Below are 18,187 nucleotides of genomic sequence, written 5' to 3'. Positions count from 1 at the left end.
GTGGTTCCCTTTTAGTATGTGGTGCCCCAACATTCACCCAGCTATCAGTCCAGAAGCCTGGCAGTCACCCCAACTCTGCAAATTTCACACACTCAATCTACCACCACCACTGCCACCTACTTCCCAATGATTTATCTCTCTCCCTCCTTCCTTCCCTCCCATATTCTTCAGCTGTGGCCTGAGTCCAAGTAACCAAAGACAAGAAAAGCAGGCCCATGTACTCTGTGCTCACCAGCATGGTGCTTGAAACCCTCAACTATCATTAAGTGGTTATGTTACTGAAAAGGGGTCCCCATCCAGACCCCAGGAGAGGATTCTTGGACCTCAAGCAAGAAAGAATTTGGGGCAAGTCTACAGAGTAAAGTGAAAGCAAGTTTATTAAGACAGTTAAGGAATAAAAGAATGGCTACACAATAGGCAGGACAGCGGCATGGGCTGCTCAACTGAGTATACTTATGGTTATTTATTGACTATATGCTAAACAAGGGGTGGATTAGTCAAGAGTGTTCTGGGGAAAGGAGTGGCAATTCCCAGTACTGAGGGTTCCACCCTCGCCTTTAGATCATATAGGGTAACTATATGCCTAACATCGCCATGGCATTTGTAAACTCTTGTTGTGCTGGTGGGAGAGTCTTTCAGCAAGCTAATGTATTATAATTAACATATGATGAGCAGTGGGGATGACCAGAGTTCACTTTCATTGCCAATCTTGGTTTTGGTGGATTCTGGCTGGCTTCTTTAAGTATTCTGTTTTACCAGCAGGGTCTTTGTGAACTGTATCTTGTGCTGACCTCCCTGTCTCATCCTGTGACTTAGAATGCCTAACCTCCTGGGAATGCAGCCCAGCAGGTCTCAGCCTTCTTTTATGCAGCCCCTATTCAAGATAGAGTCCCTCTGGTTCAAAGGCCTCTTGACAGTTCATCCTTCAGTGTTTCCGGCTAGGAAATTTAAATGTTTGTCCATCCTATTCACTGGACTCTGAAGCACAGAACACAGCAAGATCCCAATAAATACTCATTTAGTAAATGGGAGACAGGAGAGGGAGAGGGGGATGGGAGGAGGGGTGGAGCGGACGAGGGAGAGGAGGGAGAGATGGTTAATCTATTCTCTCTGCGGGGCCTCTCTGCTGGCACTCAGATACTCAGCGCTGAAATTCTCATCCGCCACACACAACATGGCGGCTTCCTGGACCCGTACCCAATTTTCGCTTCCGGGATGGAAGCTTACGTCATCTCCCCCTCTGTTGCCTCAGCGCCCCTTGGAAGCCAAGAACGTGAGGGAGTCTTCTTCCTTCGCGCCTTCCTCTTCCTTCTTCTTGTTTCCGCTCCAGGGCAGCCTGACAGAGCCGCTCCAAGGTTCTGCTGGCCGTGGCTAGTCGGTGAGGAGGGCGGGGGGAGGGGCCGTCCCGCGTGTTGGGGTGTCTTAAGGCGACCAACGAGAGGGAGGGCCGGAGCGGGGAGGTGACTTGGAGGTATGTCCAGTAAATTGGGGATGAAAATCCTCCCAGGAACCCGGTTACTAATGTTTTGAGGGAAGTGGCAGGTGCAGTGGTTACACAGAGACAATGATGCTTAGTAGGACTTCATGGCCACAAAATGTGTGTGTAGAGAGGGCCACAGAAGCCTGAAAACCATTTCGTCCCCTTTTAGGTTTACCCATTCCACTGGGTCCAGCCACCACCTACTCCTGCCGTCTGGTAAACTTTCCTCCTGTTTCTGAGGCCATGTCTGGCATGAAGAGTCTTTACTGAATAGTTTTCATTGATCACAGTCCCCGTTGTTTTCTCACCCCCTTATTGAAATGGCAGTGAAAATCTCAGTGAGAAAGCACTGCTACAGGGACTGAAAAGGCTACAGGAGAGCAGAGCCATTGACTTTTATTTTTAAAATGAAGATCTCTTTTACTTGAAGGAACTTAAGAATTTTGGCATTCAAATAGGGGCTGAAAGACTTGAAAGCAGTAGAAATTTCACCCCAGGAGATAGGAAAGGATGGTCACGAAATGAATATCTCCTGACTTGCACACCTAGTGAGCAGAGCCAGGACCTCCTTCACCTTAGCATTTGGAACAGGCTGCAAAGTTCATTCTTCCTCTTAGCAGCCCCTGCATTCAGTTTGGTTTAGTTGTTTTATGTGGTTTCTAGCCTGATTTTTTTTTTTTTTTCAGGGTGCAGCAGAAGTCCCAGGTAGCTGAGAAGTTCATGGAATCTTCTTATTTGGTACACCTTTCTCTATTGCTTGTGATATAGTGCAGGGTTGGGATGTGCAGACGTTTCTCAAATGCACTGTGTACCTACACAGCGTGCTGCAATTTGGCTACTGAAGTCAAGAGAAACTGGTTTGAACAACTACTGAGTGTAACATAGGAAGTACATTTCATTTGATAACAGGAGCATAGCTTTTGTGCTAATAAAATGCTTTGAAAATTAGTGTGTGGTCTTTAGTAATTAGCATATACATTTTAGTTATCCATTGGTTCATAACAAATGGACTCAATAGGTACCCCACTCAGTCATTTATCTAAATGAAAAGTTTGGTTAAATTGTGTTGTGGGCATTGATCAAAGCTAATGGGAAAAAGAGATTAAGATGAAAATCATGGGATTAAATTTTTAATTAGTTTGCCCCTTGGACCATTGCTTGGTATGACACCGTGATTGATTGGCTACTTATGCCTGCCTGGGAAGATATGGCTCTACTACCAAACCTCTGAACGTAAAAGTGTTTTGCAAAAAAACTGAATATTTTATTCAGTTATCTTTCACTTTATTCCTGCTTAACAAGGAATTGGAAAGGAAGGCAAGGTCTTGGATCTCATAGTTCTTGGTATAGTAATAGATATAAAGTATGAGATGGGGGCTACAGGTTCATTAATAAATATCTCAAATTAACATGTTTGTCAAACTCTTCCTTTCCTGCTCCCAATCTCCTCCTCTCCCAGGGCTCCTTATGTCAACTAATGGTGCCATCATCAGTGCACTCAAGGCAAAAACCTGGGAACGATCTTGATTCCCTCTTTCATTCTCCACAGGTCACCCATCAACAAATTATATCTGCTTCTAAAATATATCCTAAATCCATTCACTGTTCTTATCTCTACCACCCTAACCCAGGCATCATCATCCTTTACCTGGTTAACTGCAATATCCTTTTCATTTAACCTCCCTGCTTCTAATCTTCTGACCCATTTTCACCATCACAGTCCATTCATTTGTATGTCGAGTTCTTCTTATCCATGAGTTCATTATTTCTTAATAAAGGGTAACATTTTTTTTTAGTGTCTACCATGTTCCACCACACAGTAGCAGCCAAAATATTTGTTTAAAATATAAGTTAGATTCTATCACTTTTGTATCTAGAATTATTGTGTTCCCCCACTAATTACTGTACCCTACATGATCTGGATTCAATCTGGTACCACTCTGTACCCCTTCACTCACTATAATCCAGACATACTATCTTTCTCTCTTCAACCTGCCAAGTTTTATCCTGCCTTAGGGTCCTTGCACTAACTGTTCCCTTTGCTGGAACCCTCTTCACCCAGGTATTGCAGAGCTGGCCCTCTCTTGTTTAGGGCTGAACTTAAATGTGACCTCTTCAAATAAGCCCTCCCTTGACCACCCAAACTCATGCACCCTCCTGTTACTCCCTGTCACATCATCCTGAATTCAGTTTCACGACAACACTCATCATTACTGCTATTTTCTTGTATCTTCCTTTGTTTCTTGACTGTCTGCTCCCATTAATATGTAAGCTCCATGAAAATAAACATCTTTTCTATATTGTATGATTGTATCTCCAGAACCTCAAATAGTCTCTGACATATGAATGAATGAATGCATGCATGCATGAATGGATTCTGCTTCCCCAAAGCTGCTGCCTGTCATCTCAGGTACATTGAAACAGGAAGGCTGGTAAAGGCCAGGAGGTCAAATGCTACATAGAATGGAGCCTGAAGCACAAGATGTGGGCAAAGACACAGTGGACAGGGGCAAGAAAAGCATTTGGGGTGGAGGGCAGAGAACCCAGGAAGGAACATGGAAATGACATAGAACAACTCTACAGACACGTCCTAGACATCTTAAGACTTGTACAAGCACCTGTGTGCCCGCACATACACACATACCAGCTTGAAGAATCTTGTCTCAGCACATGCTCTGTACTTGAGTCTTAGAGAACACTTTTCCTGGTAAAGATGTTTAGGCTTCAGCGTTAAGGAGTCTGATTCAGAGGTCTACGTGGGGCCCATGTGGCTGTTGCTGCGTAATAGTTGTAAACTGGTCTCATTCTTGGTCAGGACAATAAGGCTGCAGTAAATCATAGCAGCTGGGAGAAAGCAGTGTGGTATTCTGCAGTGGTTCTGTTCACCACTACATAGGCTGAGCCTAAGCAACTTTCCCTTCCTGGACCCTCATTCTGCTCAGATACAAAGTGAAGGCTTACTTGGGCTCCTGTGCAGCTTTAAAAGTGGAACTTAACTGAAATTGGGCAGGTGGGCTGCGCTCCTTCTAAAGAGCAAGAGGCCCACTGTTTAGAAAATATTAAACCTTGGGTTACACCTCAATTTGGCAGTTACACTTACATGACACATTATTTCTAAAGAGCCATCTAATTTTATGCCATCTGATGTTTATATTGATAACTGGTGAAAATACGGGAACTTTTTATGCCACTGTGAAACTACGATGAAGTGACTCAAATTTATTGTCTCACTCTAGGTTGGATTTGAAGGGATAAGGATGAGAGAGAGAAAATACTATCAGTACTGAGGTTAAAAAATGAAAAAGAAAAAAAAAAGGAGCTTAGACTTTAATCTTTTCATAAATCTTCCTCATCCCCAATTGTTCAGCCGAATTCAGAAGGATTAGCTTTCTGTCTTCCATGAACCTTTTGGTTGGAACTTTAGTCAGTCTTTTTCCCCATTGAGGCTACCCTCGATGTTTAACCAAAAAAAATAAAAAAAAGAACTACAAACTTTATTCAGATCCAGTTCAGGGTTCCACATAGCATTTAGTTTTTATGTCTTCTCCAATCTGTGATGGTTCCTCATTATTTCCCTGTCTTTCGTGACCTTAACACTTTTTAAGAGTACTGCTCAGTTATTTTTTAGACTGTTACTCAGTTTGGATTTGTCCAGTGTTTTCTCATGATTAGACTTTGGTTTTGAAGTTTCTCCATGCATCATATTGGAGTACATAATGTCAATATGTCTTATTACTGGTGCTGTTAATAAGACACATTGCTGTCGATGACATCTGATCACTGATTAAGGTGGCATCTGTCTGGTTTTTCCACTGCAAAGAGGAGAATTCTATTTGTGTTAATATACATTTGGAGAGAGATGCTGTGAGATTACCTTGGCCTTATTTGTAGCCAGATTTTCTTTACATGTGTGTTGGGATGGAGGGGTGATGGGAGGTGGGAAGGGGTGGACCATGTGATCTGTTCAGTCTGTACATCCCAAGTACAAATCAGAGCTTGCTATGATTATGCCACACAAAGAAGGGAAGAAACCTTTGCACTATAATAAATAGCTGGGGGTACATCTTGATATGCATAAAGGAAAATGTGATATGGCCTGTTTTTATTGTGTGTGTGGAGGTGTGTGTTGTTCGTTGAATCGAGTTCTTCTTATCCATGAGTTGATTCTTAATAAAGGGTAACATTTTTTGAGTGTCTACAATGTTCCAGGCACTGTACTAGGCTCTGCATCTCTTATCTCAGTTCATACAACACTGTAAAGTAGACATCATTAGCTGTTTTACAAATAAGGATGCCAAGGCTCATGGAAGTAAGTTACTCAAAGGCAAGTGGCAGAACTGAACCTTGAACTCAGGCTTGTCTGACTCAAAAGTGTGTGCTATTTCCAAAGCACCAAGTTTGCTTTCCTACTGTGTGCCAGGCCCTTCAATTAGTGCTAGAGATGCAGAAGTATGAGACAGATGTTCAAGAAGCTCACACCTACCGCACAGGGACCTTAGGAAGAGGCACCAAGGGCCTGGGAAGGAACCTTTATTATGGGCATCATCCTTGTTTTCTCAGTGACGATCCCTTGTCTTGAAAATCACTGAAATGGTTTTTCTCAGGCCTTTAATGAGTCAGGGTGGATTTGCCAGGTTGCCCTCAGCTACAAATGGCTGAACAGAGGAGGGAACTAATAGTGATGCAATGCCTGCTCTGCTTGTCACTGACTGTTATTCATCTCAGCCCTGCCATGAGTGAGTATATTATTTTCTCCACTAAGTACATGAGGCATCCAAGACCCAAAGAAGCTAAATAATATCATCCCCAAAGTCACCAGCTAGTAAATGGCTAGCCAGGAGTTTGATCCCAGATCTAACTGATTCCACAGCCAGTGTCCGATCTCAGTGCCCCTTGATATGCCAGGGGTACAGATTCCAGCATCCTTGCTGCAACGTGGCTATGCATCCGCTGCCTTCTCATATGTAGAAGGGGTGGTCATGTTTACATAGTGCCTGATGGACATTGACAACGGTTCATTTGTACCAAGCTTTTTTTTGCTTAAGCCAAAGGATGTTTGGGCAGCTTTTGCTTTTTTTTTTTTTTTTTTTTTTTTCATCTCCCCACAACAGTCAGTCCATATCAACAGGGCAAATGGAAAGTGATGATTCTGAGTCATTTGTGACATATAAAATGCTACTGTGTAAACAAATGTGCTTCCCTAAGAGAGATGGCATATGGCAAGTCAGGTCTCTTTGCCCCTGGCTTTTGATGAGAGGGTTTAGTTCCTCATAGAAGCAGTGCTTAATAAATAGCATTTCATGTGGCTGCTAATAGTTTGTGGTCTTCCTGTCTCCAGGCATTTGCTGAACTGTGTAGTGAAGAAGGGGACAGAAAAAAATCCTTCATTCCCCTGCCTGTCCCATTTGGCAGCTCCCTAGATTCTCTCAGATCAGTGTCCTTTCTATTTGCTATTTTTGAAAATGTGAAAGCAAAGTGAGGTCACTGCATTGGAGTAGTTGGAAAAGAAAAGGAGACTAATGATTAGCAATCCCAGGGATTAGGATGGGGAGAGCAGGTGGCAATCTGGTTTATTAAAATTACTCCGTTTGGTTCCTACCATATAGAACCGAGGTTCACTGATTATCTTGATTTTGCTGCTATTGTCCTGCTAGAGGCAGTGAGAATGAATGACCAAAAGGTGAGATTAGCAGTAGATGGAAAGAAAAAAAAGGAATTGGAAGTTGTTTTTGATTTCCCTATCTTAGTTTGGATTCTCCCAGACCATATCCAGAGGCAAGGATTCAAGCATAAGCAATTTATTTGGGAGGTTCAGGAACCATTGGCAGGGAATTGAGAACAAGCTGGGAAGGGAGAAGGGCCAATCAAGGATTGCTACTCCTGTGGAAGACTGGAGCTCAGTTCCACTGGTGAACCCTGGGAATGGTGGTGTAGAGCACATATGTCAGAATGATCTGTCTTCCCACTCCCACTCAGGGAAGGGAGCTGAGGTATTTATACACCAACTTCTGAGTGTCGGTGATTAACAGCTGCTCCCTTGTGGTGTGCTGGGCACACAGGCAGAGTGGTTCTCTGCAGTTTAGGAGAAAACCCTCAGGCAAAGAGATGCAAATGCTGCAGTTAAAAGTCAACCAGTGTGCACTGATGTGGTAAAGCCAGAGGGATATGGGCTGGGTATCAACAGCATCTGCTATGTTCCCTTAAAACAAAACAAAACACCCATTCCTCCCCCAGTATTTCTGTACCACTAAATAGCACCAACATTTACTCAGGTTCTTATGCCAGAAGACCTTGGAATCTTCCCTGATGCTTTTTGCTCTTACCTTATGTTCAGTCATGAACTCCATCTTAAAAATACACCTTGAATTGTACTGCTTCTCACCATCCCCACCATCATCTTTCATTGGGTTTCTGCGACAGTGTCTCAGCTCAAATTCATATTTACACTCATTCCCCTGACGTGGTAGCCAGAGTGATTTTTTTAAACCTGAATGAGATCATTTTACCCTACCCCACCAGCTCAAAACTATGCAGTGGCCCCTCATCACTCTTAGAATAAAATCAGAAGTCTTTACTGTGCCCCAAAAGACCCTCCATGATCTAGTCTGACTTCATCCCTGACTTCAGTTTCCATCTGTTCTCCTCTTTGCTCACAGTGCTCCTGCTAGATGGCTTTTCTTGCTGCACTCCTGCCTCAGGGCCTTTGCATTTGCTCTTTCAACATAGAACTACTCCAGATACTCATATCACTCAATCCTCTCAATCACTCAGCATCTGCTCAAATGTCACCTCTTTAGGAAAGACTTTTCTTAATACTCTGTCTAGAAAAGAGCCTTTTGTCACTCTATTCTTTAATCTTTTATTAATTTTTCCATAGATCATGACCTGAATAATATTAGTTTCTATTTTATTTGTCTGTTGCCTGTCTCTTGCATTAGAATGTAAGTACCATGAGCACAAGGACCTTGATTCTCTGCATTGCTCCCAGCTCCTAAAAGAGTGTGACACATAGTAGGTATTGACTGAATGAATGGATTAATAACCATTTACTGGTCCTGCTGAGAGGACCCATCTGTTAAAATTTTTCAGAACAGACAGGAGAAACTTGAAACCTTGGTTTGATAACTGCCTGGCTGCCTCTTTTCCCAGAGCTGGCTCTAATGAAGAATAAACACTCTTAACAGAGACGGTTGAAGGTCCTGGGATTACTTCCAATATGTTCTTTCCTGACGTCCACTGCAAATCTTAACTTGTTCATTTTTCTTTTTGTTTGCCTTTCTGAAAACAATGGAAGGAAAATTGAAGGAATCAATGTGCTACATTTCATATATGATGATTGGGACAAAGTGTAGTCTTAATTTTTAAAAAAATGATCTGGAATACAAAGTTGGTTATTTCCCCCTAGTGCCTGGCACATAGTATGTGCATACTAAATGTCGAGTGAATTGGCAATGTCATCTATTTCATGTTATTAAGTTTTCATTGTGTATTAATTGTTCTGTAGAAAGTATTGGATTAGAGGGTCCACAGCCTTAAACATACCAAAGAGTGGGAGGATTTTCTCCATCACTGCCCCCAACCCAGAAAACCCTTAGCCTGATGATCCATGCCCATTCCTTCTCATACGTACCAGCCCATGATCCTAAAAATAGTCAGTAGAATCAGTTCTATTTTTTTGTGTGGTTTAATTTAATCCATTATAAAAGTAATGCAGGTTAATTTTAGAAAGTTTTTTAATTACAGAAAAGTAAAAGAGACGAAGAAAAAAGTATGTGGTTCTACCACCCAGAGATAACCACTGTTAATATGCTGGTGTATTCCCTTCCAGTGTTTTCTATGTGTATTTTTTACACAAATTGAATATACAATTGTATTTCTCTCAATATCATAACATAAGCATTTATTCTTGGTATTAATACTATGAATATCTCCTTTAATAGTTGCGTACTATTACATTTTTCCTGTTTTAGACCATTTAGTTTTTTTTTTTTTTTTTTAATTATAAGTAATGCTGGATAAATATCCTCATCTTTGCTGGCATTCTTGATTTTTTTTTAGGATAGAGTCCCAGAAATGGTGTAACTTATTCTAAAGGAGACAAACTCTTAATACATTTTGTGAGATTTCATTTTGATTTCTAAAACCGTTTGAATGTGACTTCCATAAAAGAGCTCTAGAAAAGCAGATTGCCTCAAAGAATTTACTTCCAGTTTTGCAATATTTCAGACATAGAGTGTTTTAGCATTCAGTTTAAATGAGCACAGAAATCTTCTGTAGGCTGTCTCCTCTTCAGGCCTCTTCTCTCTCTAATAAAACGCAGCATCGGCATTATAAAAATCTTTCTTTGGTAAACAACGTCTTTTTGTGTTCTCAAGGATTGTTTTCCTAAGTCTTTCTGGCGGGTATTGGGTTTATGCCTAGAATTATGTGTCGTATTTTTGCTTGCCTGTTTATGATGTCTTAAGGGTTTAGTTATGCTTTGTGTTTTGTTTTTTTTCACTGCCAAAGGAAGTCCAGATTTCATGGCAGTGAAACCGGCTTTTACAAGTCTCTCCGGGTCTTTCCTGAAAGGCCGGGAGATTACCTTGGCAGGGACTGTTCTCGAGAACATTGCATGAGTAAGGAGTCTCCTCTCCAAGGCTAAGCCATCCTGGAAAGGGCCTTGCCAAAGATAAGCGGTTTATCAATGGAGGGAAACCATGTCATTCATAGATATGAGAGGCCAGGCGTGCCATCTAGGAGGGTCAGGATATAGGATGGCTTAGTAAATATGTCTCAGTCATACTACATAATATTATGCATGCAACATTATTGAAAAGAATGAATCAGACATCTTTGTCTTACCTGAAAAGACCTCCATGATATTTTGTTAATTCTGAATAACAAAATGTAGAGAAATGTGTATGGTGTGATCTCATATTTGAAAAAAAAAAAAAAAAGGCAAAAATCATGTTTAAGGGTTTGGGAGGCCAAGGCGGGCAGATCACCTGAGGTTAGGAGTTCAAGACCAGCCTGGCCAATGTGATGAAACCCCGTCTTTAGTAAAAATACAAAAATTAGCCAGATGTGGTGGTGGGCACCTCTAATCCCAGCTACTCAGGAGGCTGAAGCAGGAGAATCACTTGAACCCAGGAGGCAGAGGTTGCAGTGAGCCAAGATCACACCACTGCACATATCAGACTGTTGGTAACTCACTTGTATGTGAAATTGGGCTAGATGAGAATAAGGAACTTTGCTTTATACAACTCTGTTGAATAACCTGTTACAATGAACATGTATTACTTTTATAACTTAAAGGAGGAAAATTAAAAAAAAAAAATACTGGAGAGGGACAGAATAGGAAGTGGGATTTAGGAGCTAGTTATGTGAGACCTGTGCAGGGTGGATCATCAGCCTCTCTGACAAGGCTGATGCATGTGCCAAAGAAGGCTCCAGCACCAAGAAAAGTGGGGCTGAGCCGGCGTGTCCTTACCCTGGCAGCTGCTAGAAAAATCGAATATGTTGGCATTCACTGGAGATATCACATCTATAAAGTCTTTTGGGGGAAAAAAATGAGAATGATCCAGAGAGAGTCAAGAGTTGCCATGTGAGGGCTTGAGAGACGGTGGCCAGGAGAGATCAGAAGAATATGCATTAAAAGCCCCAGAATGGAAAGGATTAATTCCGCCTCTGAATCACAGAGCTCTTCGTAGCCATCTGTGAGACAGGCCCCAGGCCTTGAACTAGAAACAGTGCCCAAGGCTTTTATTAACCTTCTTCCCTTGGGAGTGAATGCTGAGGTGTGTGTGTCTTCGAGGAGTGATGGCTCAGAGGCTACACAGCTCTCAAACTTGATTTGCTTTATATTCTATTTGTGAGTTAGGGTGTGTTCACGGCGAATGGATGATTTAGATGATGATGGGTCTGCTGCAAATATAAAAGGATAATTGAATCTTGAAGTCTATTAAAGACTGTTGTCTTACATCTTGTGGGATGACATTTTATTACAAGGGCCAACTTGGCTCTTGTATTCTGTTTCTGCTCTTCCCTTCCTCCCTTTCTTCATTATCCTTAAAAAATTAGATTTTCCCCTCTACCAATCAGCAGTTGCAAAAAGTCCTCCAAGAAAAGTCAGGATGCCAGAAAGGCGTACCTGGGGGAGACGGAATTGCATGGCGGTGGGGTACAGGGGCTCCAGAGTTGGCCACTGTGTGGCCTCCAACAAGTATCTTACCTCCTCTATGCCTCAGTTTCCTTCTCTGTAAAGTGTGGGTGATGATGTTTACTTTTTAGTTGTCTTGAAGATGAGGGATGATGATGCTTAGCACAGTGTCTGGCACTTTTCAGCAAGCTTCACGATCCACTGTTGTCGTCAGGACTTTCGTCATTCTCAGTTCTGCCACACGTTTTCCCTGTGTCCTTGAGCAAATCGGCTCCTTTCTGTGGTCCCTTGTTCCTCATCTGCCAACTGAACTCTCCGCACTTAATAACTCCAGCGACGCTTGAAAAAACAACAAAAGCAGTTGAACAGAAACAACAATAATCCAAAAACCCACCCCGATTCCTGGGTAGGATAATGTCATTTCACTCAGGACTGCTCTCAGTAAGTGGGCCTCTCCTCTCAGAAGAGCCTGGAACCTCTCTGTTCCTCAGAGCTGCCAACACTGGCCTTATTCTGTGGTCTGATCCACTGGCAACCTCTGTCCGCACACTTCTGAGACTGGCCAGGGGCCCTGGCACAGTCACACTGCACAGCCCGCCAAATTGAAAGGCCCTTTCTTTTGAGCAAATAGCATCATACACGTTGCCATCAAGAAAATGAAAGCATTTGCAGTGGCGCGGCATCCAGCTTCTCTCTGTGGCCTTTGGAAACAATTTTGTGACCAGAGAATGGTTGGAGACAAAGGTCTTTCTATCTGATCTGCTCACCAGGCTGGCATGGGATCGTGGGGGGCCTGTGTCCCTCTTTTCTGGCACCACATGGATTGATATCACTGCATTTGTCTCCTCTCTTTGATTAGGACAAGGCAGGCAGGCAGCAGAGGGTTATATTTCAACTGCCCTTGACTCTGTTTATAATCACAAACATGAAAGGAAGGGAAAGAGATTGAGTTTATAGGACTGGTTCTTTGTGTAGCCTAATTTATCTCTCTCAGGCAGCAGTGGGCTGAGCGAGTTTCCTTTTTGTTTCCAATGCAGGAAACTGAAATATGAATCTATGTTGATGAGAGAATAAAGGAATTGAAAGAGGCATAAATCTTATCTTCTCGCAACCCTAGAAGATCAGCTTCTTGTGAAGAAGGGGATTATACTTCTGTAATTAACTGCTTTGCAGCTCCTGGTGATGGCTCAGAGCTGAATAATAGCACCCAGCCAAGTTGGATAAAAGACTGTCGGGTGGGCGGGTGCAGCCGCTCATCGTGAACAATGGTCTCAGGGCTTGACATCCTTTCCCAGTGCCCCGTGCTCAGAGTCCAACCAGGAGATATTTGTTCCCTGTCTATCAACATTCACAGCAGAGAATAAAATTCCAGAACAAATAGCTCAAAGAGACCTGTTTCACTGGAGGCCGGTAGCTGCAATGAACTGCCTCAAAGGACCAAGCGAGGTTCTACACCTCTTTATGTTCCAGCCAGTGCCTGGGACCTGTTAGGTGCTTATTGAATGCTGGTTGGAGGTGACTGCTTCTCAGCCACTGTGCTGTCTCAGGAAAGTTGCCTCAGTTCTCTGATCTTCAGAGTTAATCATCCACACAATGCAGGGGGTTCTTATGGAATTCTTGTGAGGAAGAAATCAGATCATGAGTATAAACAAATTGCTTAGTACAGCCTGGCACATGGCAGGTGATCAATAAATGGTAGCTATTATTATTATATTGTGAAATAAAAATGGATTGTGGACGCATAGCCATTATAATAGTCAATGTTTATGAGGCTTCCCCTATGCAGACACTGCATACCTATTAGTACATGAAAGCCCCATAGCATCGCTCTCAGGTCAGCAGGATTCTTTCCCCCCATTTCACTGGTGACAAAATGGGCTCAGAGTGGAACGATGATCTGCTATGGTTAGGAGCAGGAATGGAGACTGACACCCAGGTCTTTCTCTTGTCCCTTTTTCCTTAGCCCCTGCCCCTCAGTACTGGAGTCACAGGTACTCAGCCCCTCAACCCACTGTACTCTGAAACTCACAGGATCAAGCTTCTGAGCCATCTGTGTTTCCGTTTCTCCTCCATGCTGCATGCTGAAGTCTCTAGGAATCCTAGAGATTCTTCTTTTGAGATGTTTCCAAAACATCTCCCTTCTTCAATCCCCTGCTACTCATGCTAGTACAGACCCTCAGTTCATGAAAACCAGGCTTCCTGCATCAAGCAGGCACCCGAGCAGTGTCTCAGGCCAAGGTCCTCTTTCTGTCACCCTTCACATCAGTGCCAGATGAGTGATCCCTCACCCCACTCTCCTGTCCTTCCCCCCTGAGGGAGCAACAACCACTCCCCTGCCATATTAAGTCAGTTCCATGTTCCTTTCCTGATATTCAAAGCCCTTTAGCTGACCCACCCAAACTTGTCTTCCTACTCACAGTCAGAACCTCGGGTTCAGCTGAGCCCATCTCAGTTGCCCTCAGGCAGGCACCCGTAGCCACTCTGTGGGTTCAAAGGATTAGACCTTTGATAAAGACTCAAATGTCCGCATTCAGTGCACAGTTAAGTGTTTAACAGAGTTATAGAACATAGAGATCATGTCTTCCATTCACCCACCCATTTTACAGATGGAACCCAAGGTCCAGAGAAGCTCAATATCATGCAGTGAATTAGTTTCAGAACCAAGTCTCAAAGCTAGGCCTTTAAACTTAGAATTCAGCGTTCTTCCATTGGGTCAATAGGCCATACCACCTTCAGTAATGACTGGCTGCCCGTGGCTGGCAAGGGCAATTTATTTAGTCCTCAGTCTACATATGGGCCCTGGACCTGTGTGGTGCCCCAGAGGGTCAGCCTGAAGCCTGCTGAGGCTCTGAGGTAGGTGCTGGGGACAGGGATGTGATGGGCAGAGGCTGGGTGGTGGCAGCAGCAGAGGTGGGGGTGGGAGATTGAGATTTAGGGGGACTGTTGTGTATCTCAGCAGCTGTAAGACAGATGAAAATGGGGCTGAGTGCCAGGCCAAGCAGTGTGCTGTGGGAACATGGCAATTAACTTCTCTATTTGGATGGGAGATGGGATCCAGGAAGGCTTTAGGGAAAAAGTGGCCTGTGACTCTAAAGAACAAGAAGGACTATGTTCATGGCACCAGAGGTCAGGTATTCTGGATGGAGGAGCAGCATGGACAGGGCAAGACTGCCTGGCATGTGCCTGGTGAACAGCGCAGCTACAGCAAGGGAGCCTGGAAAAGCAGAGGAACCTGGACTCCAGCTCTGACTCTGCATCTGGCCTGACCCACTCAGGGTTTGGGCAAGTCACTTCCCCTTCCTGAACCTCAGTGTCCTTGTATGTGAAATGGGCATCACGATGTTACCTGTCTCCTAAGGCTATTGTGGGGATTAACCTAAATAGTAAGGCACCAAATACAGGGCCTGGCACGTAGTGGGTATTCAACAGAAGACCTAGTGTGGCTGGAGCTGAGGTTATTGGGCCACAGAGACAAACAGATGTTTGGATGGCACTGTTTTCTTTTGCCTTCCAATGGGTCCTTTCTGCTTCTTCCAGGAGCTTACCAGCTGGCCTGGGAGGGCTGCTTGCCCACTCATAGTTGCCAAGATGTTTGGCTGTGCCCCCGTCCAGAACTATCTTCTGGTCCTGTCTTCATCCTTGAGCCCTTTCCAGCCTGAACCCAATGGGGTACTCGTGTTCCAGGTCTGCTAACGTTTGCTGGCAGAGCCCATGTTTGGGAGCGTGAGATGTGTTTAGGTAGAAACAGACACTGAAAACAGCTGCTGGCTTCTCTGCTGTGGTAAACAGGGAATAAAGCCCCCCAACTGTGGGCTTCACTGGGGAGTGGGGAGCACAAGGCAGGCCCTGCTTACTGTTGCTTTTGGGGAGGGGAAGGCCATTTTTCTTTAGGGAGTGGGCCAGCCCCCTCAGGATTGGGTTGGGACAGGGGTGGGGTGAGATGCATGGAGGGAGTCGGAAGCCCTCCCTCTCCCTGGACTTCTAGATGTTTGAAGACTCCATAGGCACTTTCTACCATTTGGTGTCTGTGAGACAGGGTTATTTCTTTAAGCCTCTGTGGATGGACCATCAGCAAAAGCAGTTTTTGGCATGTCCTTGTGCTGTGTTGATGAGTGATGTCAAACTTACCTTCACATCAGCATCACTTGGTTGGTGCTGATTTAAACATACATATTCCCAGGCCCTTCCTAAGGCTCACGGAATCAGAATCTCTGAGGGAAGGGCCCAGGAGCCTGCATTTTGACAAACTCTTCAGGCGATTCTGGTTCAGGCGTTCAGGGAACTACACCTTGAGGACCACTGGCAGGTTTCTAACAGGTTATCTGGGAAACCAGGGGGGAGGGGCAGTCAGGAGGAGGAGAGGGCCAGCCCCACTGCCCTTAACATGCACGTCCTGTTATGCTTTTTGACTTGGACTTGGAAGCAGATGCCTTTAGATGCAGGTCTCCTTAGAAACAGATGCTATCCCTGTTCTAGAATCTAGAATGTAGTTCCCCTTCCTCTAGGTGTGCCTCGTTTGCTGTCCACCCACTCATCCATCTATCCACCCACCCACCCACCCATCCATCCACCCACCCTTTCATCTACTCACCCACCCACCCACATGCCCACCCATCCATTCATCTACCCATCCTTTCTGGAGTGCCCACCTGCTTTGTGTCTGGCTCTGGGCTGAGCTTTGGAGACACCAGAACTCTCCATTTAGACAAACAGACACATAAATCATCATAATACAGGGGGATCTGTTCAATGATCAATGTCTCAAATAAGTACTGTGGTGGCACAGGCAGAGATGACACAATCCACTGGCAGGGAGAAGGGATCAGAGAAGGCTTTGGAAGACAGCAACCTGTGAGTGGGCCATAAACGGTAAAGTTTGCTAGATGGAGAGGGTGAGCATGAGGGTGTGTAGGAGGGAAGGTCAGTTCTGCGAACGAAATCCTTTCACATCCACATTCAGAGCAGGGACCTATCCCCAGGCCCCATGGAGCCCGTATTCAGAGGCTCATCTGTAGCTGCAACCTCTAAACTTGGCCCCATCTCCTGACATTTCTGAGTGAAAAGGAATCACTCTCTAGTGTGTGTGCTGCAGGCCCGTGGTGGCTGTCACAGTACAGTTATTGCGGAATTACAGGTGAACAGCCATCCAAGTGGAGAGGCACAGAATACTTCCGGTCCTAGCTCTGTCTCCAACTCACTGTGTAACTGTGGACAGTTTCGGCCTCAGTTTCCCCATCACTAAGATGGGAGATTGGCTGTCAACTCTGCCAGCTTCCTGCCTGGAGTGCAGCCCTGACACCCTGCCTGCAAGACACACGTTAGCAACGACGGTTCTCTCTACGCCAAACTCATTTGTCTGAGCATATCAGCAACACGACACCTCGCAGTTCAGTGGATTTGATGTGAGCTCCGGCCCCTGGCATATCTAGCATGTAATACCTGCAAGCTGAAAAGGAGCATTTGAAGGCAAACTGCATGGCAGGAGGAAGCCTGTAGGTGGCGCTGTGGCTCCGGTTGCCGAGCTGCTCTCGGGAGATCCATTTTCAGAGGATCTGGGAAAACCGGGCAGGGTTGATGGCAGCTCTTTCTTCTCGGTGCCCTCGCAGTGCAGCAGGCCCCACTTATTTGCAAGAAGTAGCCAGGTCAGCCCACTGGGCCTTCCCACCCCTTGTGCCCCTTCGCATGTTTCAGAGCTCTGTCTTTTCCTCTGGGTCCTTCCATTCAGGAGAGGAGGAGGAGGAGGTGAGCCTGTTGAGAATGGCGTTGGTGGGGCAGGGGCCGGTCCCCCTGTTTCTGGGGAGGCTTTCTGTGCTGGTTGCAGGCAGGGGCCCTCAGTGTGGAGCTGCGGTGAGCCTGTACCCCGTCGTATTTGGATCACAGCCCCCGTGACCCCCAGCGCCCGCCAGGCACTCCACAACTGCAGTGATTCGCTTGGTATTTTAAAAGCACTCCATCTTCTGCCTGCTGCCTTCTCTCCATTTATCTGGGTCCGGATTTTCGCCGAGCCATCTAATAAAGAATCCAGGCGGGAGAATGATGGGGGCGAGGAGAGGGAAAGTGCTAACATTTATTAAGTGCCCGCTGGGTGCCCAGCATTTCCTCAACAACTAGAGCAGCGGTCTTTCTGCTTTCTTTCAGCTGCATAACGCTTTCCTCCATCCAAAATCGCAGGCCTAACCTGGCCGTGTAAAACAAATACCAGGGAAGCACCTCTGATGGAAGGGGATGGGGCACCTAAGGCCCCGTCCCTCACCATTTCTCATCCTCCCCACTCCTAACAGACACTTTGGTACTTCCGTGAAACCCGGATCTAAAAGCTCTGAGCTCATTAAATCTATATATAACTATCCAAGGAAATAGTATCCCCATTTTTCTAATATAAAGCTAAAGGCCAAACAGGGAGAGTGTAGGACCATACAATTTTTGTTTGTTTATGTTTTTTTGTTTTTGATTTTGAGATGGAGTCTCGCTGTCACCCAGGCTATAGTGCAATGGTGTGATCTTGGCTCACTGCAACCTTCACCTCCCTGATTCAAGTGATTCTCATGCCTCAGCCTCCTGAGTAG

General features: G+C 44.9%; 1 protein-coding gene and 1 long non-coding RNA gene across 2 annotated transcripts; both read left to right on the top strand.

Moving 5' to 3' along the window:
• Positions 1–1,102: 1,102 nt before the first annotated feature.
• LOC103236837 (uncharacterized) lies at positions 1,103–2,428 on the top strand. Its single transcript, XR_498413.3, has 2 exons — positions 1,103–1,378; positions 2,167–2,428. It is a non-coding gene; the product is annotated as an uncharacterized lncRNA (long non-coding RNA).
• A 14,767-nt stretch (positions 2,429–17,195) lies between these two features.
• Positions 17,196–17,888, top strand: LOC103236830 (putative uncharacterized protein FLJ41423). The gene is given in 2 exon segments (XM_037999472.2): positions 17,196–17,418; positions 17,421–17,888. Coding segments are annotated over 2 exon segments (498 nt in total). The 3' UTR covers positions 17,696–17,888.
• Positions 17,889–18,187: the final 299 nt, after the last annotated feature.

This window comes from Chlorocebus sabaeus, chromosome 1 (assembly GCF_047675955.1).
Source record: "Chlorocebus sabaeus isolate Y175 chromosome 1, mChlSab1.0.hap1, whole genome shotgun sequence".
Taxonomy (NCBI): Eukaryota; Metazoa; Chordata; class Mammalia; order Primates; family Cercopithecidae; genus Chlorocebus; species Chlorocebus sabaeus.
Note: the sequence above shows the minus strand (reverse complement) of the source record. Positions and strands in the feature narration are given on the sequence as shown.